The sequence below is a fragment of the Anopheles maculipalpis genome, chromosome 3RL (genome assembly GCF_943734695.1).
Source record: "Anopheles maculipalpis chromosome 3RL, idAnoMacuDA_375_x, whole genome shotgun sequence".
Lineage (NCBI taxonomy): Eukaryota > Metazoa > Arthropoda > Insecta > Diptera > Culicidae > Anopheles > Anopheles maculipalpis.
Window position 1 is genome coordinate 60627204 of NC_064872.1, and position 25676 is coordinate 60652879.

Sequence of the window (25676 nt, forward strand, 5' to 3'; positions counted from 1 at the left end):
TGTTAAGCCAAGAAGAAAAAGAAGATTTCTCAAGATTGCTAACTGCCAAAAAAATTTTTTTTTCACACGAATAATCCTCGTCGCAGTCTCCCAGCAGGTCCCGTATCGGAACGCAACTTTCCAATGCCCTGGACTGCGTCTAACAAGGCGGGTCGAGCAGCCTCGTATTCCACACAAGACCATAGAAGATGATCTCAGTCGCTGTATCCGAGGACGCAGCCACGTACTTTATAAGTCAACCTAAATGTCTTATACGCTGGAGATGCGGATCATTTCGCCCAAGGCGAAATGATTAGTCCTAAGTCTAGACATCATTTGAATGAACGCACGATCACCTGAAATGGGGAGGGGAATCTTGGGGAGTAATCGAATATAGAAACCTCCCGAGCTCATCAGTGTCCCACAAACTCTGCCACCGAGTCATGCACGCATGTACCCGTGAGGCAGGATAAGCCTGTCGAAAAAGGATCCTTCCGAAGCACCTTTTTTGGTCAGTTGGTCTGGTCTTTTGACCAATTTGTTTTCATTGCCGTCAATACCGCAATGTGCGGGCAGCCAAACAAGAGTTTTACGAAGTAAAATTTCGGGCTGTTAATTTCCTTCACAAATTTTAATGCTTCGACAACGCTTAAACTGCCGAAGAGTATAAAATATTCCCTTGGAGGACGAGCACTTATAATCAACAAGGCGTAACAGATTGCGGCGAGCTCCACTAGATATATCGAGCAGGGCTGGCGTAGTTGGAAATATGCTTCGGATACAATGTTATATACAAAAAAAACCGATGCCCTGCTCTGATGAGGATCCGTCAATTTAAAAATGGTCGAATGGCCACACTTTTCCACAAAATGCTGGGAATTGTCGTCCTACGAAGACTATCGGGGATAGACTTAGTTTGCACTCTCAACGAGTTGTCTACTGTAAACCGGGAACTACAGGACTCTGGCAAGCTGGCGCGATTTAAATTTGCTTGAGTGCTGGGGTGTACGCTAAAGAGTTATTCAAAATATTTAATTTTGGCCCAGTCTCTGTTCACAGAATGTAACATCAACGTACTACATAATTCGCCCTAGGATATTTATTATTATCCTTACATGAGCATTCTACTACGAATTCTCCTTGTGCTACGAAATTTGAGCACGACGCCGCTGTAAAAGTAAACATTTATCTTCGGGGAACACCACAGCACCCTCCATCAATTGCAGGGTATTACACCCGGTAAACACCCACATTGGAACTGATTTGTACGATGGCCTAAAACAAACCCCTAGGCCAAATTCCCGGCGCCAGCCCATTAGCAAACAAAAGGCACCACACATTAGTGCGCCCCACAATCTATCGACCACTTATAAACTGACACTCGATTTCACCACCGTCAAAAGGTCGCTGAAGATCCTTAAAAACAGACAGGCAAATAGACCATCCTGTCGCACTCTACCCTGGCCCAACAATGGTCGGGCGGCTCCCATCGTTATCCAGGGGATTGTGCTTGGGAAATGAAGTTTTTCTCCCCTTTTTTCAAAGGAGCATAGCTAGCAGCGGCAGCAGTGCGTGATTCAAAACTGTGAAAAGCCTAAGAACGTACTTCTTCCTTGCCAGCGCGGCGAAGAAAAGCTTCAACGTCAACTCCTAGTAACACACCCGCTTTTAGGCTGCGAAAAAAGGCGAACGCGGTACACGCACACATGCTTTTGTGAACGTAGCTATTTGAAAAGGGAAAAGCACATTTACCTGGCAACCGTTGACGATCGTTGTGCGTTGCAGGCAATGAATAAATTTAAATATTTGAATATTTCAATCGCTTTACCAGGTGGGCCGGGGTATATGGTGCGGCAAAGTTTGTGGCAATGTACACCCACGCACACGGGGACAGCCCTCATCTTGTTCTTAGCGTGCTGTTTGATCAAATGAATCCAATCGGAAGTTGGTGTGAGAAAGGTTCGCTATGAGTTTTCTGTTTTCTGTTCTCTCTTTGGCGTACCATGGGCTAAGATTTAATCACCGAACCTTGGCCGATTCGTGTTCGCACGCAGCAAAGGGGTATCGGGTAGAAGTTTGCATCAATTACGCGCTTCTGCCTAATTGGACAGGAATTGAAATTTACTACGTGTAACGGCGATCCCGTGAATGGATGGGGGAAGGCAATCGTAAGAAGTGGAAAGAGTTACCGTTACGTAACTTTGTTGTGTGCAGAAAGCCCTTAATTTATGAAAATAAATAATGCCACAGGCTGCAAAGACTACCGGCCCAATCGAGTCGCGGAGGATCGTTTTCATGGAGACGCCTGGTGGTTCGTAAAAATAAACTATTTGATACGCTCTAGCTTGCTGATCTGTAATCCAATTTTCATTATGTTAAACAATATTAAACCGAACTTCAATAAAACGTTCAATGTTAATTTATTTGAATTTTATAGCTCCACAAAGCTTATGATTATTCATTCCTTCCATCAATACACGATGGAAGCTTTCGTTTCGATTTACTTTATTCAAATTATTTACACGCAAGAAAACGCTTCCACAAGACCAGACACCAGATAGAATTTGCCATTGTCAAGAATCCAGCATCGAAAGTCAGCTTACTGTAATAATGCTGGATTAAAGAATTCTGGAGACAAATTGCCTTCAAAACAATCAGTCTTCATCGCCTCGAAACAAAATAATAATAAAAATGGAAAGCTCTCTCTTCTGCTTGTCCGCACTTTACACTGGTAGCAGCCAGCTTCATTTGTTCTTTGGTTACCAAATGAGATGGAAATTATTTCTCGTAAATTGCACTTTTTTTTGTAAGAACACCCTTGTCTTGATGAAACTCAACCAAAAAAAGAGGCTCCCGAATCTTTAGAAGAAAAAAGCTCAGCTTTAACGATGGTGGAAGGTTGAAGATGATTTGCGAAAATATTGAAGCTCTATTAGCGAAGAAAATCAGCTAACGAGACCCGGTCTTGTCAGATGAGGCAGAGAAATGTCAAGAGTAAGAAAGTCGTCCATTTTGGCTAGACAGTTTTAGCACCTGAGTGGTTGTTTTGGTTTTCTTTTCGTTCATTTTGATGTTTGATTTGTTTCTTCGCTGCGTTCATTTTTATGGCAGGCAATGTGCTTCATAAAGGTTTTTGACTCGACGATCGAAAATTCCCAGCGACTCGAAAACAACTAAGCAAGGAGCAAATAAAACACACACATACTTCGTAGAACAATCCACATTTTCTCCGACTCGAATGTGCTGCTGTGTCGAGGTTTTGTAAAAAAAACACATATTATGTACGCTTTTCTATCGTTCTGAGGGACAGATTTTGTCTTCTAATGTTTTGGCATGGCATTTTGGTGGATTTGTTTTTTTTGCATTCTAGCTACATTCTATGGGTTCCAAAATACACGATATCTGATCGCAGGCCGGGTCGAGCCGCACGATTACGGCAGCTACGACGAACGTTGGCAATCGTCATAAAACTGGCGAGCATCATCGTTTGCTTTTATGGATTTTAGCGACGTGAAGCGAGCACACAAATGTTTGATCGAGTTCAAGAAGGTAGCTTCGGTACTCCTCCGAAGGCAGCGAAATTGCTTTCATTTTCTTTAAGATAAAAATCTATCACCATAAATCCCGGGCCGGTGAGGAAATTCGCCGATGGGGTTGCGATGGGTGGAGAAGCATACCGTAAAGATGGTATTAAGAAAGCGTAATCTTCTCCCGGACAAAAAGGGAGGCGCTTTATACATGGCAAATAGTAACTAAAAAGTATTTAATTTTTAATCACAATCATCAAATTTTTCAATCCACCAAAAGAATCCACCATGACAGTGCGGATAAAATCACTTAGACCAGCAACAAAGAAGCGCTCCTCAGTTGTGGTGAAGCAGTGGTTATGCTACGTGCAAAAGCTCCCAACCACCGTATCAAAAAGCCCTGCCAGGCCTGCCAGCAATAAAACGATCCTGCTAGACTTTACGTCTGCACTGTCAAGAATCTTTGACAAACAAACTCAAGGACGCAAGGACGCTCTCTTACCGACGGCCTGATTGTGGGAACAAGCTTTAAGAAGTGCCCCAGCTGTGGTACGCACCGGAGAGTGAGCCCCGCCGTTTTCGAATTATCTTTGCCTCTGTCGCTTTTATGGTAATGAAATCCCCGGCGGAGCATTTCATGCTGGAAGTGCGCTCAAACAAACAAATGGCCAGCATTGAATAAAAGACTTCATTCGGTGCCAGAAACGTGTCACCAACGACGCGGGTCCATTCTCCCTCTCAAACCTAGCGCAACCGATCGGTTAGAAACCGTAATCTTCAACCTAATGCCCACTAAACCACGCCAGCAAGAGAGAGTGTAGATATAAAAAGAACGACCAAATGGAACGGCCGAATAGATGGGCGCTCTTGAAGCTCTCGCAGTGTTACGCCGACCGGGAGATGTTTCGCTTCGCCCATCTAACTTTCGAACATCACAAGGACCGAGCCGAATTTTTGGAGCTCAAATTGTTTGGAGAGTTATGCCCGGCGAACTAAACGGGACGAAGCAAAGAATGTTATGCTGCTAGAAATTTTTCCTCGGTGAAGGAAACTATTGCCGGATTTGAGGGAAGAAAAAAAAACACACACACACAAGAGCCTTCCATTAGGTTCAAAGTGATACGGAGATTGGAGCACATCCAACGAACAAACATGCTAGGGAGTTGAATGTTTTGGGTGTGTTGGTGGGTGCACCATAGGTCACAAACCAATGTCAAAAAGAATGGAACGTGAACATGGCACGATGGTAAAAACTGAAAAGCTACTCTCGATAGAATGTTTAACCTCTTCGAAGGGCTCTTATCGTTCGCACTTTTTCCAAGCATTCGCTTCCAAGAAGTAACGAAACAATGTGGAACGTGTTACGGCAAGTTTGGCAATAAAAACTTCCCGGCAAAGCGTAAAATTGAAACTTTTCCCGATTTACGGTCACAAGAGGTTTGGAAATGCTTCAGCTATCGATCGACGAGCAGACTAGCAGACTGGCTTACGAACAGCATAAAGCTAAAGACAACCGTTATGAAGTGTCATTAATGGACGGCAGATTGTATAAATATAATTTGTGTTTTACATACAATACTTCAAGTACCTGTTGCACGCATCAAATAAACATAGATTTTATCTGATGCATAAAATGTGGATTTTGATCCATTCAAGTGTCTATTGGAATGTTTATAGATTGTCGCTTCTATGAAATAAACGTAGCCATGAGTACACTGAACAGTAGGTTTATGTTTGTCTTGTAATCATAATTTGTTTATAACTAGTCAATTGGCTCGGTTACAGAGCCACGCGAAATTCCGGGGTGTATCTTAATACTAGAGGGCTCGCTTTTTCGGGATGCATAAGAACGTATTCAAATGCTCGATCTATCGTGCCATTTCAGTCCTCAATACCGCCTATACGCCTGATCTTGTTCTGTAGACTTATGATGGCATGTTATGAGGATGCCGGACTCATGGCCCGCCAAGAAGGTATTCGTCAGCGACCCCCAGTTCGGCACGAGGCGTCGGGGAGCACAGCGAGTTCGTTGGCTGGATCAGGTCAAGGGAGCCTTGTCGGAGATCGGGTGCCTACATGGATGGGAAACTGCAGCCAGGGATCGAGTTTCCTGGAGATCTATTGTTGACCGGGCCATGTCACGACGATGTGCTCTTTAAAAGAGCAGGCCAACATGATGATGATGATGAATAATTTAAGATTATTGACAATACGGATAATAATGAAATAAAAGGATAAAAATGTTATTTACATTTATAGCTTATTACTAAAAAGTAGTCTATAATAGTCTGAAGCTCCTCGTTTGCAGAATCAGAATTTTCCGTCAAAACCAATCGATTGTAATCCGCCGCCGACCAAGGTTTGTTCGAATCACCGAGGAACAGCAAATAATGAGCATTGGGAAGAATCATTGACTGATACTCAATCACATGAATACGTGCGATCTGAAGCCAAAGTACTCCAGTCGAAAGGACCTCCAAGATAGCCTTAAAAGTCAATCGAAAAACACGCGAGGTGAGATCTGGTCGATCGGAAGCTTGCTGCCGCGGAAATAAAGACTCGATCACCTGTAGCAACTTTGGGTCGCACGTTACTGTAATGAAGAGATCAGACTTACCAATTGCTACACAACAGCCATTGAGTCTTGCTACTAAGCTCGAATGAAACCGTCTCCGCCAGTAAACGATGGTGCAAGGATAACACGCCTTCCTGCTTGCTCCAATGTTTGGCCTTGTTCAGGTGCTCCATTTTGAAACTGCTGGTCGGCTGGGCCGGCAAAGTTCATATGCATAAACACGCAGTTGCGCTTGAAGGTCCACGATAATGGTCCACGCAGTAATACTGTATACAGTATTAATACATTCGTCCGGAGCATAACCTGAAGGCGGCATATTCTCAAGAAGTAATTGGCTTCGATGAGCCATACTCACGAGCCTCGGCTTCGGCTCCTTCATCGCCTGGTTCTGATATCGTCAGTGCGCGTTCACGGCGCGGTGCCTTTAAGATGCCGTACGTCCATACTACTTCTGCGTACGGATGCAGTAGTGGATATTGAAGTGCATCGTAAAGCTGATGCGACTCGTAAACATGGCAGAGAATTCCGCAACATTGCTTTTGTGTTCAGTGATGCGTTTGATGCGAAATTTTGCTTCTCGGAGGGCATTGCAGGGTTACTCCTGCGTGTAACGCTCCGTGCAGAGCTACCTTAATTGCTCCGCACGCTTTAGCGAGCGAGATCCTTGCGCTCCGCTCTTGCTAAAGAGCTACTTAACCCAACACGACCACTCACTACGTGGCATTAATAAGTCAAACAATGAGGCCAGGCTGATCCTAAAAAAAAAGTATAAATATATCCTTTTCTAAATACTTTTCGCGAAGCGTGTGGAAAAATATTGTTCAGCACAGCGAGTGAGCAAGTCGCCCCGATGGTTAGGCGACAACGGCATTGGTCTTCACATAGCAGGACCGAGGTTCAAATCCCATCCGAACCGTTCCCCTATAGTAACCTTAGAAGGTCGTTAAGCCAAGAAGAAACAGATAGTGAGTGAGTGAGTATAAACCGAAAAGAGTGAGTCATCAGTCGCCACAGAGAGTAAACGACTGAGTGAGTCGAATGACGAAAAGTGTGAGCCGTTACAGAAAATGAGCGAGTATAATTCGAAAAGAGTAAAAGTGCATTACTTTTTCGTGATTGTGTAAAGAATGTAATAAAAAATTCAAACACTGTTAAACACTATTCTATTATGATTCAAATATTTTTTTTTCTTTGCTTAACGACCTTTTACAAGGAATCGATATTGATGGGATATGAACCCCAATCCTTCCTAGGTAAGACCTATGTCGCTCATCTACCGGTTCGACCTAATTCGAATCACTAAAAACAGTGAGTATTCCTCAATCTCTTTGTTCCTTCATATGGTAACCAATCACTTTGGTCACTACTAAGAGCATCATTTGTAAATTCATTCTTATGGAGATAAAATAAGGCAAAGTTATGGGATAGACAAGCTACTAGACAGTCAGGGATTGAAAAAAGCATGTAACGTTTTATTTGCTAGTCAGCGGCTCTATTTATTGTTAATACTTGTTCCTAATATTGTTAGGTTACTTCACATAGCAAAACATTGCAAAAATAAAATCTCAACAAGGTATAATGCCATATGAACCATCGCACAGCGAAGAAAATCTCCTCTAAAACATTGTAACACTCTTGCAGCATCTGCAGACGATACTGACAGCCCAATTATGAGTCTAGTTTATGATCCATGCTAGGTGTGTGGCCTGTGATGATTGCACGTCCATTTCACCAAGGCATCGCCGTCCGGATGAACCGTCCATCAACCAACCCAATATACGCATGCTTTTCTCACTCCAACAAAACTGCAATGCTGGCAAAAGTTGTGGTGCTAGTATCAACGTACGACAGTCAGGCAAGGATAAATAACTACGAGCCACACGAATGTCATAGGAGCATGACAGAGTAACGATGCTTTGTTGCCATCTGTAGCTAGTGTTTGTCGCAAGCGTTTGTTGCTATCAACGTTTGTACAACCAGACTAACACTCCTAACGAACAATCAAAGATGATGCTCATGCTGATGAATCACAAGTGCAGTTGTTTTTGCACCGATAAACTGATGGTTTTAGTTTGCATAGCTTTCTGTACGAGCACTGACATCATCCTGCCCAAGATGACAACAATAAATTCAATAGGTACGACGGTTGTTGTTGCTTATTGCCACCAGCGTACCGTACGAACCGCAGTCTAGAGCGCATTTGCCGCAATAGAATTGAACACGTTTTCAATGAAAAAAAAAAAACAAAATAAAAATACACACTGGTGGTAAAATAAATAAAAATACACTAATCCAATCATGTACTGTTGTTCAATAAATCAGTTTTACCCCTATCCTGGAGCATCGGTGCAGCACGCGATTGACGGTGGGCGAAAGGGGGATGAAAAAAACACCGATCATATTTTGGCTTCGATTGCACATTCTGATTGGCCAGAATTAAATTACCCCACCCTCTGTAGCGCAGCAGCTATCGGTGAACCCTAGACATAATGGATCGTACATTGGAGGAAGAGGACGGCAAGCAAAAAATGTTGTCCTCCATTTTTTTAAAGGCAAATGTTTCTTCGCTAAAACATGCTTGACCCTGTGCGCTTTCGAGTTGCATATTGAAACTGGCCAGAGCATGGCAGCCAGGTACCAGGGGTCAGCCAATTGAAATTGCGAAACGAATCAATACACACAGTGCGCGACCAGATGAAAATAAACTGCTCATTAATATTCAATCAATTTGATGCAGCCTTTAGTCTATTAATTCGCCGAGACTAATTATGCTGCCAATAATACCAATAGAGTGCTTTCTAGGGGTTGGAAATTAAAAATAGGTTGAAGGGTGACAACTCGATAAATTATCGATCCAATTGATCCTTGGAAAATGGGAAGACCAGGGCAAATCAGGGGATTAAATAGTAACAAATGGGATAAAAATTAAACAGATCACAATTTGTCCCAATTTAGCAGTTAATACTTACAGCTGTTGAAGAGCAAAGATTCAAACGCAAACTATAAGTTTTTTTGCAGGTTTTAAAACATACTTTGTGTGGATTTTGATACTGCAAAAAAAGAACTATGAAATGCAGGGTTTTTCAGCCCGAAAAATAGGTATAACAAGAGTAAATACGAAGGAGCATTCGAGATGCACAACATTTTCCGATTTGAACACACATTACATCATTTTAGCTACGCTGTTTCAATTTATAACACAACTTCCAATTATATTATAATATTTTTAGATTCGACACTTTTTCAACACTTTGACGATGGTTACGTTTATCATATAAAGGTTAGTTCTTGGATTGAATTTTTTATACTGTGTGACTAACCACAAAGTGGCCACTCAAATCACGATTTAAGATTCCCGGTTTTTCCCCGTTTTGCCACGTTTTATTCGCAGTTTATTCCACTTCGCTTCTCGCTATACTGTGATGCCAAAATATTTTACAAAATAACATTTTAACCCTATTCCGGGCATGTGACAACCCGGGTGGACACATCGATTTCGATTGCCTATTTCTCCGGTTCTAAGAATCCGATTCACTTGAAATTAGGTTCATATGAATGTGTAAACCAAAACCATCTTTCTCTGCAAGTTTAGAGGCCTGTAACATATTAACACGAAATCCAAAAAAAAAAAAAAAAACATTAAAAAAGGTGGTTTTTAAAACTTGAGTGATAGTCGCATTCGAAAACTTCCACACAAGGTTTCTTCACAACATTAAAGTACATATGTTACACTATAACGTGACAGACTGCCAGACTCATCCAGAGCGCTAGAGGGGAATCCATGCGCTAGAGCGGAATTCATGCGCTAGTGCAAAACTACTTAAAAACAAAGGAGTAACAAGCGAACTACGGAAGCAAAGGCGTACATCATTTGTGGGTCCCAAAGTAAGGAGACAGGAAGTAGAAAAATGTGTGCTAGGTAGACCGTGTACGCACATCATACCCGAAAAATAAATAAAAATTCATGGTTAATAAACATACATTTACAAATACACTGTTAAACTGTGGCTATAAAAATGGTATTACACATAATATAGTTTTCCCGGTTTTTCGGAGAAATCCCCGACATTTTCGCGGTTCCTGGAACGTCCAAACCGTTCGGAATTCATGCCGATGAATAATAAAGGCATGGGGAAAAATGCCGAATCTTACGGCATTTTTTGCATTAGTTTATCTAAACTAATTTCCATTTTATTTTATCGTACTAAACAGCGTAGCTAAACTGAAGTAATATGTGTTCAACTTGGAAAATGTTCATCTTGAATCCTGCATTGTTTAAGCTCTTCTAATGCATCCTTCTATGGGATGGTAAACCCTGTAAAATTGAACAAAGTAAAATTCACATTAAAAATAAAACCATTCAAAATCAAATGTCATTCCCGCACAACAAACAATTCATCATTCAAATGTTCATTTACAAGAAAATTAGCTTTTTCTGACTTAAACACATTAAGCTAAACGAATAAAATCAACGAAAAACGAAAATAGAAACATAATCTCTACTTTGCTCCGTACGCATGCATATTTATGAGCGCGCAGAACATGTCCGAATGTTCCGCGATTGTAACAGAGCTCGATCGTTATATTTTCTTTCCCGTTCGATCAAACATTTCCAAGCAAAAATCCAAAGATGCCAAAAAAGTAACATAAAAAAACAACCAATTCAAGAAATAAAAGCGTCTAAAATGTATGCGCAGTATCCGAAGTAGAAGAAAAGGCGCTGTTTTTTTTTGTGCGCTTCTGTGACATCCGTTGAAATTATGCTAGACACAGCAGTGAAGGGGCCACATTTACTTACCACCGGGTCTACAATAACGATACCCTGGGTACGAAAATGCGCGTTACCAATAAAAAAGCTTCCTTCTGACGAGGCCCATATGCAGCCTTAGCAGCAGTCGTATCGTATTGTGCTGTTATGAATGGTGGAAAATGTATCTCGGAAGCCTACCAAGCAAGCAACAATTTACCAGAAGCTTTGCAGAAAAAAGGCTTTGTCATATTTTCTTATCACGGTGCGGCCTACGCTTTTATGGCACCTGTGTCTGTGTCACCTGTGTAGTACATATACAATCGGCAATAAGTGAAAAGGAAATTGATTTTCCATTCATATATGACAGGAACCACATTGTCGTAATCAACTTTCCCGTTCGTAATGTGTTCTGTGTGCTCTAATGCGAGCATTCCTGCCATGCACCAGACACATTCCGACCAAATAATGAACGTATTGATTCGAAACCCCTTCACGAGTCGCAGTATTTTCACTGTTTTTCTCATTAACACTCCAATCAAACGTCGATATTTCGGTGTTTGACACCAAATGGATGGTGATCGGAAGAACACGGAACAAAACGCCTTCTACACACGCTCTCTCGCTCTCGTCTTACTTCCCTTGTCGCGGTGAAATAGAACAGGAGCGAAGCTTGATTGGTCCGCAATCGTCCATTTTTGAAGGGAGTACGTTTTAACCTGCCCATCTTCATCGTTCGTGTGGGTTCGTCCACAAAATGGACCAATTTTCCATTTTACCAATCGACACTAATTCAACCCCAAGGTTGACCCCTATAACCGGAGAACTTGAGTCGACGGGCACGGCCCGGTACATTTGCTAAGGACACATTGACGAAGTCCGGGGCGAGGGGGATGCGCTGGGCATGTTGAATTTACGACAAAACACGTTACCGTCCCGCAATTCATTTTTCGTTGTCCAACTGCTTCGGATCGATCCCTTCACCCCCTTCACCATCATCTTGTCCCCCAAAAATTTAGGACATTTCGATGAATCAATCGATGCCACTCTGAAGTGCTTTTCGTCGGCATGGCACCACCATCGTGTGCCAGCGTTTTCGTGTTTCGTATGAATAATTTATGATTTATTGACCAACGGATGGAGCTAGCTTTGGTCTCGGATCTACACGCTTCTGTGTGGGAAGCATGTTTTTGGTGGAATTCTCCGGTCGTCTGCTAACCATGGCTGCTAATACACAACTCTCCATCCGATGGAAGCGAGTCCTGATAGACTATTTTCTGGGGTTTCTTCTTGTGATCGATTCTAGGTCAACAATGCGAATGCGAGCTGTAATGGCTGAACTTCCATACAGGGATACAGCTGCGAAAATTTGATCTCATTCCGCATCGGAATGAGTCAGGTTAGTCCCAGGAAATCTTCCCGTGTTTCCTTTTATATTAAACTTATTGCAAAGCTTTTAGTAGTAGTTTTATGCCGGCTTTTTTTTTCTTGCCTTCTTCACAGACTGTAGGCAGCCAAGATCGGAGAATGAACCTTTCTTCATACAACCCAAAAGCAACTCGGAAAAGCATACCACGAAAAACAAACATCAAGCTTCCCGCAATTGGTAACGTTCCAAAATAATGAAATTTGGTGTTTTTATTTAACTTTTTAATGGCGTTCTTACTCGAGCAGAATAATTTAAGGTTTCTTTTTTTTTGTCGTTAGAGGATCTGTTTTCCCTTCGAACAAAACATATAAAACTATTCCTTGCCAACAGTTCCGCAGACACACAAGCTACGCGTAATAAAAGCATAATTCGTATCGAAAAACAAATAAAAAACCGAAACCAAACCCTAAACGACATTTCAATGGTGGCGCCCATCCGATTGACGAGAAAATGTGAAAATCCGTTCGACAGGTGCACCAACCCGTAAAACAATATTCCAAGGCCACCAGACGGTTGACGCCATTTAGAGACAACGGTGGTTCTGTTCGGCGACTGTCGACGCACTGGCTAACTTCTTGCTAGAGAAAGGTTATGATATTTATGCTGCCTTTTTGGTGCAATGTGTTTCGGTGGCACAGCCGCAAAATTTTTCGGACCTTAAATCAAATCAAAACAAACGCATTGTCTGGGCACGCTTAGGGGTTTGCTCTGTACCGAAAGCAAAACTGATTAACCAACGTTATGTAAACAGTTTCTTCTAGTGATTTATGCCTTTTTTTGCGTTCTTTTTTACTTACAACACAACCACTCTGCAAAAGGTTACGAAGAAGAATTAGCAGCGTGAAATTAAAGTAAGCAAACAAATATGCTAACCTTTGCTGTTGATTTATTGATAACCGAAGATCAGAGGGTGCAGAATGGGGCCGCGAGCCCCCGGGTAAACGGATGATGATGTTTGATTTATTTACTTTCCACCGGCACTGACAAAAAAAAAACCCACCCATGGGGATTGAAATTGAAGCATGAAGCATGTGTTCGGATATGATTGTATAACGTCGTGTTGATAAACACCAGTCATGTTGCCAGTGCATGGAAGTGGCAGGTTGCTTTACCGATGGTTCGACTGCTACAGCACCGGAAAACTGCGTGCCTACAACACGCACACACAGAGGCACGCATGCAGATAACGATTGGATGGTTTTGTAGGTTTTGGTAGACGTTGAAAAGGTTTGGCAGCGTTGCTGATAAGAAGCATCCATGTGCAAACTTACAGCTGTGATTTTTTGTCGTGGTGTACTGTTGGAGGATCCAATTTCTCGGTGGCGCGATCGTCGCGTTTGGTGAATTTTTATTTATTCAACCTTGGCGCTGACATGGGCACAAATATGCTTAACCGGTAAATGCAAATACTCGTGACGTAATCGAAGTTTTGCAAAGTGTTATTGGTAATGTATGTGACAGATAACATCCATCGTACTGCGATTATACATCACTACCCTTTTGTTAGCCGTATGCGCATTGGAGCCCTACAAAAGAATGAGAAATACTTCTACAGTATTGAAAAGGATCAGCAAATTTCAATTTTTTAACATAGTAAACGGGAAACTTAATGCATTTGACGGTTCATGTCCTTGGTTATCCCAAAGGATAATCATCTTTTTTATGCGGACGACGCTAAATTCTTTCGCACAACTCGTGGACCTGACGACCACGCCCAACTGCAGGCGTCATTACGAGACTTTCAGTCCTGGTGTCATCGCAATGCCTTTTTACTCTACCCTGAAAAATGTGTGTCGATCACTTTTGTCCGCTCACAACGCCAGTCGACTTACGACTATGTGCTAGATGGGATAATCATACAGAGGAAACAGTGTGTCAAAGACCTAGGCGTCTTGTTTGCCACGAGGCTTTCTTTTAAGGATCAGCTCGATCACTAAAAATCGATCAATTAAAACAAAACAAAAAACACCAAAGAAAGAATGTTGCCTTGCCAAGACATTGATTCTCATGGTACGCGAGCGTTTCCCAGACTAATATCACCGCATGCTTCTTGATGGTTTAGAAAGTAATATACACTCATCTTCATCAAACAATATCATAATGACAAGGTGCAGTTTCACAGTGGCATAGACCCACGTTACAATCGCCGTAGCGCTAATTTCTGCAGGCAACGTATTTAACATTTGCATTCCTTTGAAGAACAGAGAGTCCGCTAGGAGTCCTAGTCCGCTGGGAGGCAACCATGATCCACAGATGGTGCATCTGTTTTGCATGTGTAGTACTGAAGACGCTTCTCATAGCCTCGAACAACTTAGCAGCATGTCTTTTAACTATGTGTGAATAAAGGTCATACACCATCCCCTGCTGTTCTGATTATTCTATTGTAAAAAAATTAGGCATAACAGGGGACGATGTACGTCAACCACGCTAATAGACTGGTGGCAGAAGGGGTTTCAGTGATTGTAGATTTATAAAAAGTCTCCTTTTAATGCCGAGAAATAGAAATTAAAACTAATTCAAAAAGGTGAAGATGATTCCAATTCTCTATTAATCTGTTTCACTTAAGCTTTAATAGGAGCTATAACTTCTACTTCATCTCGAAAATAGGAGCGCCCTGATAATTTGAATCTACAAGATTCTATACCCATACATAGTTTATCGTGTCACTTTGCGATTTGTACGGTGTATTTCGTTGATTCTGACATGTATTTCTATTTCTGTCGGGCAATTCATTGCATTTCCAATCCTTCCATATGATTTTCGACACAAATGTCAAATTGCACCGGGATGATGAAATGTAAACAAACTGTGATTATGAAGGTATTTCTCTTTTTAAAAGATTAATTTTCTTCTTGGCTAAACGACCTCTGAGGTCGTCTAGTAAGCCATTCGATGGCTTGCTAGAGTTGCCAATACCACGTAGTTGGATAGTCAGTCCTCACACTACGGGGGGACGGTCCGGGCCTGATTTGAGCCTGCCGAGTGAAGACCGGCGGCGAAGTCGCCTATACCACCGAGACGCACCGACGAAATCGACGAAATACACTGGGCAAATTGTAAAGTCACCAAACTTCTTCTATGTCCAAATAAATGTCAAATTATATCCTTTTCCCGTTCTCTAAATCCTTTCGTGTTAAATTACTCACTCTCTGTGGCTCTCCATTAACCCGTTCCGACTGTGTGAAGAATCTGGGCGGTTTTGGCGACTATAGGCTAACGTACGCCAGTCACATAGGGATCGTTGTCTCTAGGGCTAGCAAAACTCTCGGAATGCTGCGTCGGTTGGCTTCGGATTTCCGTGATATTCGGTACATGTATAATCTTTACTGCTTGTTGGTGCGTTCGACGCTGGAATATTCCACAGTAATTTGGTCGCCTGCTACCATCACAGCTGCGACTCGAGTTGAGCGGGTCCAGAGGACCTTCACGCGGTTTGCTATACACAAAGTGTTTGGAGATTGTACTGGCTCAGCTCACACTAATAATCCGTTAGCATAGCAAAAATCGAAGATAGTTCTCAGGTAGACCTCGTCGAAGTCTCCCAGCAGGTCCCGTATCGGAATATTCGGCCACTTTCCAATGCCCTGGACTGCGTCTAACAAGGCGGGCCGGGCAGCCTCGTATTCCACACAAGACCATAGAGGATGATCTCAGTCGCGGTATCCGAGGCCGCAGCCACATACTTTGGAGTCGATCTCAATGTCCTATACGCAGGAGATGCGCGCCCAAAGCGAAATGATTAGACCTAAACCTAGACAACATTCGAATGAACGCACGATCGCCTGAGATGTCGTGGAACCAAGGCTTGAAAGACATTTGGGGAGTGATCGAACATGGAAACCTCCCGAGCTCATGGGTGTCTACGGCTGCTGGGTCTATTAAATTATTGTGACACGTGTCTAGACAAGCCTAGGATGCACCTTGGCTATTGTTTTACGACATATCACACCAAAACTCGTTACAGAGTGTAATAATTATCAATGTTTGTTATCTTCGTTATCTAGATGAATAAGCTAGTGAATTTTTATTACTTGTATACGCTTGTTTGTTTATAAATGCCTTAAAAGTACCTGGAATATGTTGAGCTAATTTGACGAGAAATTGTCTCGTTGCTGGTTCGCGCAAGCAAAAAAAATCCTCGAGTTTAAAGGGTTAAGTTAGTTTATTAAGAAAATTTGTATAGCATTAGGCAGACAAATTATGCAAATAAATACAAAAAAAGGTTCAAATTATATTTTTTAAGAGCTTGTGTACTCCTGCATTCCGTTATCATTGTTCTCCATAAAAACAGGACCAAAGAAACCACATAAAATTTTCAAAATCAATAGCAAGATTAACGGTACCCTACTGTCAAAAGTAATCATCAATTATTGTACTCAAGCTGTTAAAAAAAAATCCATTATAATACCAAATGTTTCCCACAAGTACATTATGCCCAAATATCCCCTCCCTGCCGGTAATGATTTTCCCGGGCAGGCATACAACAAAAAAAAACAAATCCTATCAAGTCGAACAAGAGAAAAATGGAACCTTACTACAATAGCAAACTGTCACTCAAATTGTACCCAAAAGCGAACAGAAAAACCATGCGTATTATGCCGCGTGGGATGAAATTTCGTTTGAAAAGATCCTTTTTTTTTGCTTGGTTTTGTTCTGCCAACAATCCAACGCAACGCTACCGTAACATGGGTTGTGGCACGCGAAACGGACAGATGGAATGCTAATTTCCATGACGTAAACATACATGACAGGGAAAGGTGGAAGTGAACTACTTCGTCTTCTTCTTGCTGAGCCGTTCTGTGAGCAGATGCCGGTCGCAAAAAGTTTAACAAACACCCGCATACGCCCGCTGGTGGATGGGAGGAAAAAACATGTTTATGGAACAACATCGACAGAAGACAGAAAACCAACCAACGGACAGCAGCAACGAGGAGATGTGTAAGTTCTCTCGGTTGTAATTAACGAAAATGTGGCCTATTTTTAAATCGGCTTGTTGCTGTTGGCTTCACATCTTTATCCAACACCGGCATGATTTTTCGTTGTGCAGTGGATTACGCTAGCGAAAGCACATACTTTACAACAATGCGTTAGAATTATCACAGTCCAAATGGGCCAAGAAACCCCATAAACTTCAATGTTGCAATACCCTTTTTTTTCAATTACTGTCGAATATCATCGGTGCAGGGTACAGTGGGAAGTTTGTTTCGGAAGCATTAAAAATTTAAAAATAACTTACATCCCATTCTAATACAACAGCAGAAGCAACAGCACACGAAACAGTGAAAGAAACCGCAGACAATTTTAAGACGTGCAAACGCGAATTGCCCTGCACGACAACAGGTGCCTTCAGGGCCAGGTCGTATCCAACGAAGAGGGTGCCGAGTTGGGCAACGGGGTCATTTCCATTCAAAACCGGCAAAATAAAACGAATACGATATCCGGGTTGAATGAAATGGAAAATGGATCAAATGTTCTCGCTTCACCTTAGACCCGGGCGTGCTCGTTAAAGCGCCATTCAGACCACCGGGGGGCGGTGTCGGTTTACCAGCTTTACTTAAACCTCAAACGAACGTCTGCTTGTGTTGTTTCTTTAACTGTCGTTGTCTGTAAAATGAGCCTCTTGACATCTTCGCCCTTTCCTACGACACTTCCAGCCCCTCACGTAACCTAGTGGCGAAATTTCCCCGACCGTTCGCGCGTTTGACACACCCGCTAGCGTGAACCTTAGAACTTTGTTTATAAAATTGCATTCTCAACTGCAACAACAATCTTGGCTAGACGACACGAGGGAATGAGTTTTCTTGTAGTTTTGTTAATGTCCCGGGGGCCATGACATCATAACAGTGCTGATTACTGTCAGCCACTCCTGCATCGCTGCGGAGCGGCTGACACAGCTCGCGGCCTCACTGCACACGCTGACGCATGTTGATAAACGTATGTGATTATGAACATGCTAAGGAATGGTAACCCGTGCCAGTGGTTTCATAATGGATTTAAAGATTGTTTGTTATCTGATGCTTTCTGCTTGCTACAGTTTCACAACAATGTTTGATAAACAAGCTTCAGCAGTGTGGCTTACGCGAAGGAAAGAGTTCAAAGCACTTTTAATTGGATCGCGAGTTCAATTTAGAATTAATTGCTTTTTTGCAGCATCGGTTTTTGCATGGAACTAATCTGATGAATGATGTTAGGCTCACCATGACTAAAAAACTATACAGAATTCAATAAGAAGTTATATTACAAAGAAACATACTACTGTGTCCGAAAAGTGTTTTTGACAGTTCTACCACGTTTCAAGTCACAACATCAACCCGACTAGGAGTGACAATTTGTTTTCGGAGCTGCGCCAAGTGTTTTTGTCCATATTGACCATGTCGAAGTTTGCGGAAACATTGCGAATTTTACACAAAGCCTTCGGGGAAGAATCTATGTCGAAGAAAAATGTGTACAAATGGTACAGTGATTTCAAGAATAGCCGTGAGAAGGTCGAAGACGACCATCCACCTCGATCGACGACGCCCACGTCATCTAAATCAAGGATTTGGTGGTCAAAAATCGTCGGTCGACGATACGAGACCTTTCGGAAAGTGTTGGGATTTCCAAAGCCTCGGTCCACACTATCCTGAAAGATGTTTTGGGGTTGAAGCGGGTGCAGTCTCGCCTGGTGCCCTCACTTTGAGGTAGTTTTTCGCAACACCTGGCACCCATATTGTTCCGCAACAGCCGTATTCGTCAGATTTAAGACCAGCCGACTTCTGGCTGTTCAACAAGCTAAAACGGCCACTTCGGGGACACCGTTTTGACACTATCGAGGAGATAGAAGCCGCAGCGACGGCGGAACTAAAGGACATCCCAGGATCCGCGTTTTCCACCTTGCTTCGAGGAGTGAGAACAGAGGTGCATTGCATCGGAAGGGGATTACTTCGAAGGTCCTTCATTTGGTCTAATAAAAGAAACCATTTAAGAAAAAATGCAAAGTCACTTCAACAAGGCTTCAATTTCTTGGACGAAGACGAAATACCTGCTTGCCGGAGGCTCTGTTCGTGATAGAGCCCGAGTGGGAAGAAGCGTGTTAGTCGACGGCGACAACCTCGAGGTGGTAGAGGAGTTCTGCTATCTTGGGACTGTCGAAACTTCGGATAACGATGTCAGCGTTGAAGTCCGGAGACGCATTGTTCGGGGGGATCGTGCCTACTACGGCCTAACTAAGTTAAGTCAGATTTACAATTTAGGTTTAATATAAATAATCTCTAAAGCTTCTAATAGAAGCTTAAGAGATCTTCAAGGGGTCAATATAAGTTATCCTCTCGGCTTGAGAACTTGATTTATCATGTCGACCCGTCTACTAGACTTGCTGATACCACATATTTGGATAGTCAGTCCTCACTACGGGGTCCTGTTAGGATAAGATTCTTGGCCGTGTCAACAGTCCATCGGACCGCCCTTCAGTTTCAATAATATAAGCAAAGTTCTATAGAACTTCAAGAGGAACGGTCCATCAAGATAAGATACCTTGTCATGTCCTGTGAAGATCGGCGCCGATATAACCTCAGCCACTGGATTGTCCCAGTGAAATATTATGCATTTATTTATTGTTATTTATTTTCGTGGTAATAGAAGTAGAATGAAAGCTTATTTCACGAGTCATTTTCTTTTTAAGGAAGGCAAGGCCAGGTGTAATGCTGCTCCTTTTTAAGATTTTTATATTTCCTGCAAATATTTTTCCCTGTTGGCTTATCCTATTGCTTTTCAGATTTTTATTACGAGATTCATGTAGTGTATGGAAGTTTTAAAGGATTTTCAACTGTTTTCAAAGTTCAAGAGGAGAGTGTTAAGAAATATTTTGCAGGTGAGAATTTGGTTATGCCATTACCTTGACACCAAACGACACATGATCTGAAGAGCAAAACTGTCGATTCTAGAAGCAAATAGCATAAGATTAAGGTCGGAGAGCCTCTTCTTCCCATTTTTACCACTATTTTTTAATTTTATCATTAAACTAATTTATGTTTTACTATAAATTTAGTGAAAATCGTAAAGATTTCCGTATCCTATCTTACATTTTATGATAAAAAAAATAAACTTACCCGTCGCATCGATTGATTCCTAGCTAAGGTGTCGATAAACGCGGCCAGTCCACCTGCACTGTGTCCACCCGGTCGCACAGCGAACAGCTTGTGGCAGGTGAACAGAGACGCCACATTAGATGCCACCTTCGGTGCTGCCATCGCTTTTCCTTGCACCTTCTTTAGGGGGCTACTTTTTACCACAAAACGAATATCACCCGGATCTCGAACACGCGCAACGCAAAAACTCACACAACAACCCGAAACGTTTGACCGGAAAAAGCAAGAATGCAAATTTTAACACACTTTTTTTGTAGCAAACCAAAATTAACAAATTAAATAAAAAAACGAAACATAAACACACTGTGATAACCGATTAACACACACACGCGGGTACTCGCAAGCCAGATCGAAATACACGCACTTCACACTGGTTAAATGCACCTGCACTTTAAAATTGCACTATGCAAACACACTCGCGCACACACACACACTAACATACGTACACACTGTGGGGCTTTAAAAAAAAAAGAGCGAGATAAACATAAAGATAACAACAGAGATCCAAAGAAACGCATACTCTGCGGTGGATAAACAACAACACCATGTGCACGCTATGTGCACTCTTTCGCTTGTATTCCGGTACATTGGAATGTGGAGAAAAATCACATCACAGTAGCTCGCAGAGCTGGTTTTTCTTGTTGTTGTGGTTATTTTCTCACTTCCATTATGTATTGAGATGTCGATCCTCAAATAAAGCAACTAATTAGCACAATAGTAATAATAATATTTACACACCAATCGAGGTCACTGTATTAGTGCAATGGCTCTTGTATAAAACAAATAACCTTCCTTCAAACAAACAAACAAAATTGTGTTGCACAAATTTTGGAACGTTATCGCTCGACTCCTCTCCAAACGCTCTCTCTCTCTCTCTTTCACTCTCTTTTGACCTTCCGTTTTGTTAGCTACGCACGTTTTTTTCTTCACTCACTCTCTCTCTTTCTTTCTCTCTTTAGCTTCTCACTAAATGGACCGCTTAGTGCTCCAGGCGAAGGTGGTTCTGCGTTTAAAGAAAAACACACACGCACTCGGCGAACTGCTTGCCATAACCGGGTGCATGCCGGAAATCAAGGGACACATTTTGGCACACCATCTTCACATATTGATGCATGCACACAAACAGGCACACAATCGCGATGATCGCGAGCTGCGGTCGGGCGTTCTCCGTGCGTTGTGTTTTATTTTTGGGGCCAATGATCGCGCGCGCACTGCTTCCCTTTTTGTGTGGGGCCAGCACACAAATACACGCCCAGACTCCCCAAAAACCGGTCCGGCAAAGTATGCCTCCAAACCGGCAGAGACAGGCAGCTCGATGTCGACGGTTTAACGGGAAACGATTTTGTTTCCCTTGATTTCGGATCGATCTGGCGGGCACACGCACATTAAGGATGGCATAGCCTACTATTATTCATTATTGCAACACATGCAGCTGGTACGAAGAAACTATTTCTATTTAGCTCTTATTTTCCGGTAGTAGCCATTGGCAAAGTGTTCCACCCAGCGGCCAACATCCAGACCGGCGTGTTTTTTTCCTTCATTCCCGGGCAAGAAAACTCAGGGTCAAGCCCAAAAACCGCCTCGCTGGATGCTGTTCCTGTGGAATGGGGATTTAACACACATGCCTTTGCAAGACCGTCAAGCAGACGCCCAGACCACGGACACAACACACAACCACTAGAAATACATGCGATTCTGTCACACAACTTTTGGGGCAGTGGATGTGAGCGATAGACACGGCCCCACACACAAATGACTCACACGCTGGAATTGCACAGAAAACACACCACGAGACACTGCAGAAGGGGTTTATTTTTCAGCACTATGCCATTCGTTTCATACGCACATTTGCACAACCACACACACTCACAGCTGCCGCTGGAACGCGGCGGAGCTCACCAAAAACACCCGGGTTACGGAACAAAGATACACGGAAAGATGACACAGAACACAGAGTGCGTGTATGTGTGGGCCGGTTTAGTGTGTTTTTTTTTTTTTTTTTGTTGCTTTGCTCAATGCTATTTTCTTTAAGGAAAATCACAGCCCGACAAGTGGACGACCTTTTCTTTTCCGCAGCACAACGGCACAGCGCGAACTGTTCGTGTTGGAGCTGATCAGCTAAATAAAATTTCCCGAACGCATGCCGAGCTCGATTCACACGCATCCACGAGAGAGAGAGAGAGAGAGAGAGAAAGAAACAATGAGCAAAAATGTGTGCTGCTGCCTTTATAGCGATGGTTTTGGTGTTTGCATCTCGTTTCATCGCGAACCGTACCGGTGCAGACACTTGTTCGTGCCTTCCCGTTTACTCCACCTGTTCGAGCGCATACGCAACGAGGAACGAATGTTCCGGTCCGTTGCTAGGGATGGTACCGCGATGCACCACGTGAATGTCAAGCGAAGACAGCCGGGAAGTTTGCGTGCAAGATTTCTACCGCGCGGTGCTGGCTTGCAAGTGAATAGGTCAGGGATTTGCAGGTGTATTTTTTGAATAGGTTGTTTTGTTGGGAAATTTATATGATAATTTAGAGGAAAATAAGATGACTCAGGGCTCTTCTAGTAGAGAAATAATTTCTGTTTTACTTAACAAAAACAAGATCCCCTATGCTACATTTCGAGCTAGTTAATAACTTACCTTCGTTTGCTTTAACTTATTTGTGCCTCTTAGAGCAAAAATTTAAATTTATACTAGAAAATGGCATTTTATTTTTTCTTGCTGTCAGTATTCGAGCTGCTTGTGCAAGGCAATCATAAAAAAATGTTGCTAAATTCGATTCAAAATTCGAAAAGTTACATTGATACAATTAAATACCATCAAACGATTCTTTCCTGTTTGTGTGAAAGGATATTCGTTGCTCGCCTTTTCTATTCAAATAAATGCCCAGGTTTTAAAAAGAAATCATTCCTTAATATTTACAAAATTCTTGGAATTATTTCATTTTGGAAAGAAATATTTCACACCGAAATGTTTCATCTTTCAAGCGTGTTTTGAAATTTAAACTTTTCCACGTGGATTTCTAAATCTATCGTACTAACTAATAAATTTAAGATAAATTTTACAAAATAAATAAGAACAGCTCAGGAAACAGTAATCCTATACAATTTCTTTCATGTAAAACCCTTCTAAATACAAAACACACAAAAACAAATGCTTCTTTTCTGTTTCATTCGCAATTATGTGTCTTCATCCCGTTTGAAACACTGAAGGGATTATGACAAGATTTTTTATTTCAAGTCAGCCGAACTTGAACGCTGTGATAATTTTGTGTCGCATGTATTTCCTCGCACTAGCGCTCGTGCACGATTTGATGAACTGATTTTTGGACTTATTACACGCTACAACACCCTCACCACCTTTGGGGTGCATGCTCTTTGCCTGATTGCGAAATGACCACATAGACATAGGGTTCTGTCCTAATCCAGAAACTGCCTTATATGTACAAGCTGCTTTAATACACGCACCGTGGCGCACGGAGTACTTTTAGCTGCAACGAGATGGTTATTTTAATCAATGCGCAATTATTCCAATTCACTTATTATTCCTAGTGCCCGTGTTTTGCAATTTCCGTATCGTTGCGTAGGCTTCGGGCCTTCTCTCACCAGCCAGCACTTTCTTTTGATCCTATCTAGTACTTTACACTGCCCCAGCAACGTTCGAAAACACAGAATACAAGTTATTGTTCTGTTTAGCTTTGTTTTCATGCAATACTTTTAGTACACTTGCGAAAAAGATGACACACGCAATTAAACCTCTCGAGTAAGTTACTACTTAAGTTGGTTGAAACGCACAAAAGATTGCAAAACTTATTTATCCTTTGCCAGTCGAGAAAGAAACTATTTTGTTTTTACTCCACCAAAACTTAATTAATTCTCAAACTGCTGTCTGTTGCAATTAATCTACAACTTTTACTTTTTTCTTGTTTCGCTTATACACTTTCTCTCTCTTTCTTTCTCGCTACGTTTCTCTTTTGTCAGTTTTTCGATATGTTAATAATTTGCTTTCGGGTTTCAATTTGTAATTTGTGTTGCCGCTTTCATAAACTTCGCTTTTTGGTTTGCTTCTTAATCCTTTCTAATTTTCCCTTCCCTTTACACGTGAAAAGTTAATTGATAGCTTTGTTGTTAATATTTCGTTTCACAAGCTAAGTTTGTATTACAACACTGTTCAAAACTCCATTGATCGTAAACGACCGGCCGCACGCCACAGTTACGGTTGTTTCACGATGCTTTGCAAATAAAATAGTTAAGTAAGTACGCGTTTAAATTATGAAAACAAAACTGTGAGCTACGTACCACGCCCCGTAATTGCTGTAAGTACTGGCTTTTTTTTTTTGCTCGGGCGTTGGTTTTTCTCCTCTTTGCATCTCATTAACAGTTAAAATATCGAGCATCTATTTGTATCTATTTTTACATTTAAATTAAACACTTGTTGAATAAACAGTTGCCATCGATTTTAATTGGTATGTTAGTGTAGGTGTCGCATTAACATCACCTCTTCTTGTTGTACTAACGAGTGGAGTTAAATGATTAAAAAAGGAAAAAAGGAAAAATAATAATATCACTTACATGCGTAGTTATGGCTAGATGGCTGCATCGTTTCTTCAGTACTCTGCATTTTCATCGCTTCAACTTCCGATCTTCGTCCGGTATCAGTTCTTAGCTGCTTACACAGCAAAACATGATATCGTGTAACTGTAACTGATTAAATAAACACTAACTCACATATCTAGCTGCGAATGAGTTGCTATTGCTGCCAAACTACAGAACTGATTGAGGTATCGGTTTTAGAAACTAATGTATCCTTTCCTTCCCTTATTGGAAATTTCTCCCAAAACGGAATGGATTTTCAAAATGAAAATAATGTTTTATGCTCTCTTAAACGGCACGCAAAGAAACCAACATGAGAGCACGATATGGCATGTCGCTAGATCAGCTCGATTTACATATGCCCACAAAAAAACATAATCCTAACGAAGGAACCCCATGTAATACTAGTAAATTATGATACATTTTCCTCAAATCACAGCGGTTCATGGACAGCGGGAAATATCTGACTGGCTGACTTAGCTCGGCGACTAACTTTTCCTCTAAACCTCTAAAACCTTACGCATTAGTAGTGTATCTCTTGCTAGGGATATGGCCATGTGCCCATCCATGTGGTACTTTTTACAAGCTGTACAGTTAGTATGCTTAATGAATGCTGCTGCTGCCTTACAACTGTCTGTTTTATCTCATTTACCCGCTTTATACCCGCACAAGATCCCACCAACATGCCTCCGTTAAACTAACTGGT

The 25676-nt window shown here is 41.9% G+C and overlaps 3 protein-coding genes across 3 annotated transcripts in view; 1 reads left to right on the top strand and 2 right to left on the bottom strand.

The window, feature by feature from the left end:
• Positions 1 to 1556, top strand: part of LOC126562946 (sugar transporter SWEET1-like) — a 207476-nt gene extending 205920 nt beyond the window's left edge. Inside the window, exon 4 of the mRNA XM_050219551.1 lies at positions 1546 to 1556. The gene's annotated coding sequence lies outside the window, so the exon portion shown is untranslated. The remainder of the gene's footprint in view (positions 1 to 1545) is intronic.
• LOC126562295 (calcium uniporter protein, mitochondrial) overlaps positions 1 to 20485 on the bottom strand; it is a 134389-nt gene extending 113904 nt beyond the window's left edge. Inside the window, exon 1 of the mRNA XM_050218754.1 lies at positions 20345 to 20485. Coding sequence (XP_050074711.1) covers positions 20345 to 20485 — 141 coding nt within the window. The remainder of the gene's footprint in view (positions 1 to 20344) is intronic.
• Positions 1 to 25676, bottom strand: part of LOC126563082 (peptidoglycan-recognition protein SC2-like) — a 260445-nt gene that overhangs the window by 200065 nt on the left and 34704 nt on the right. The window lies entirely within an intron of this gene.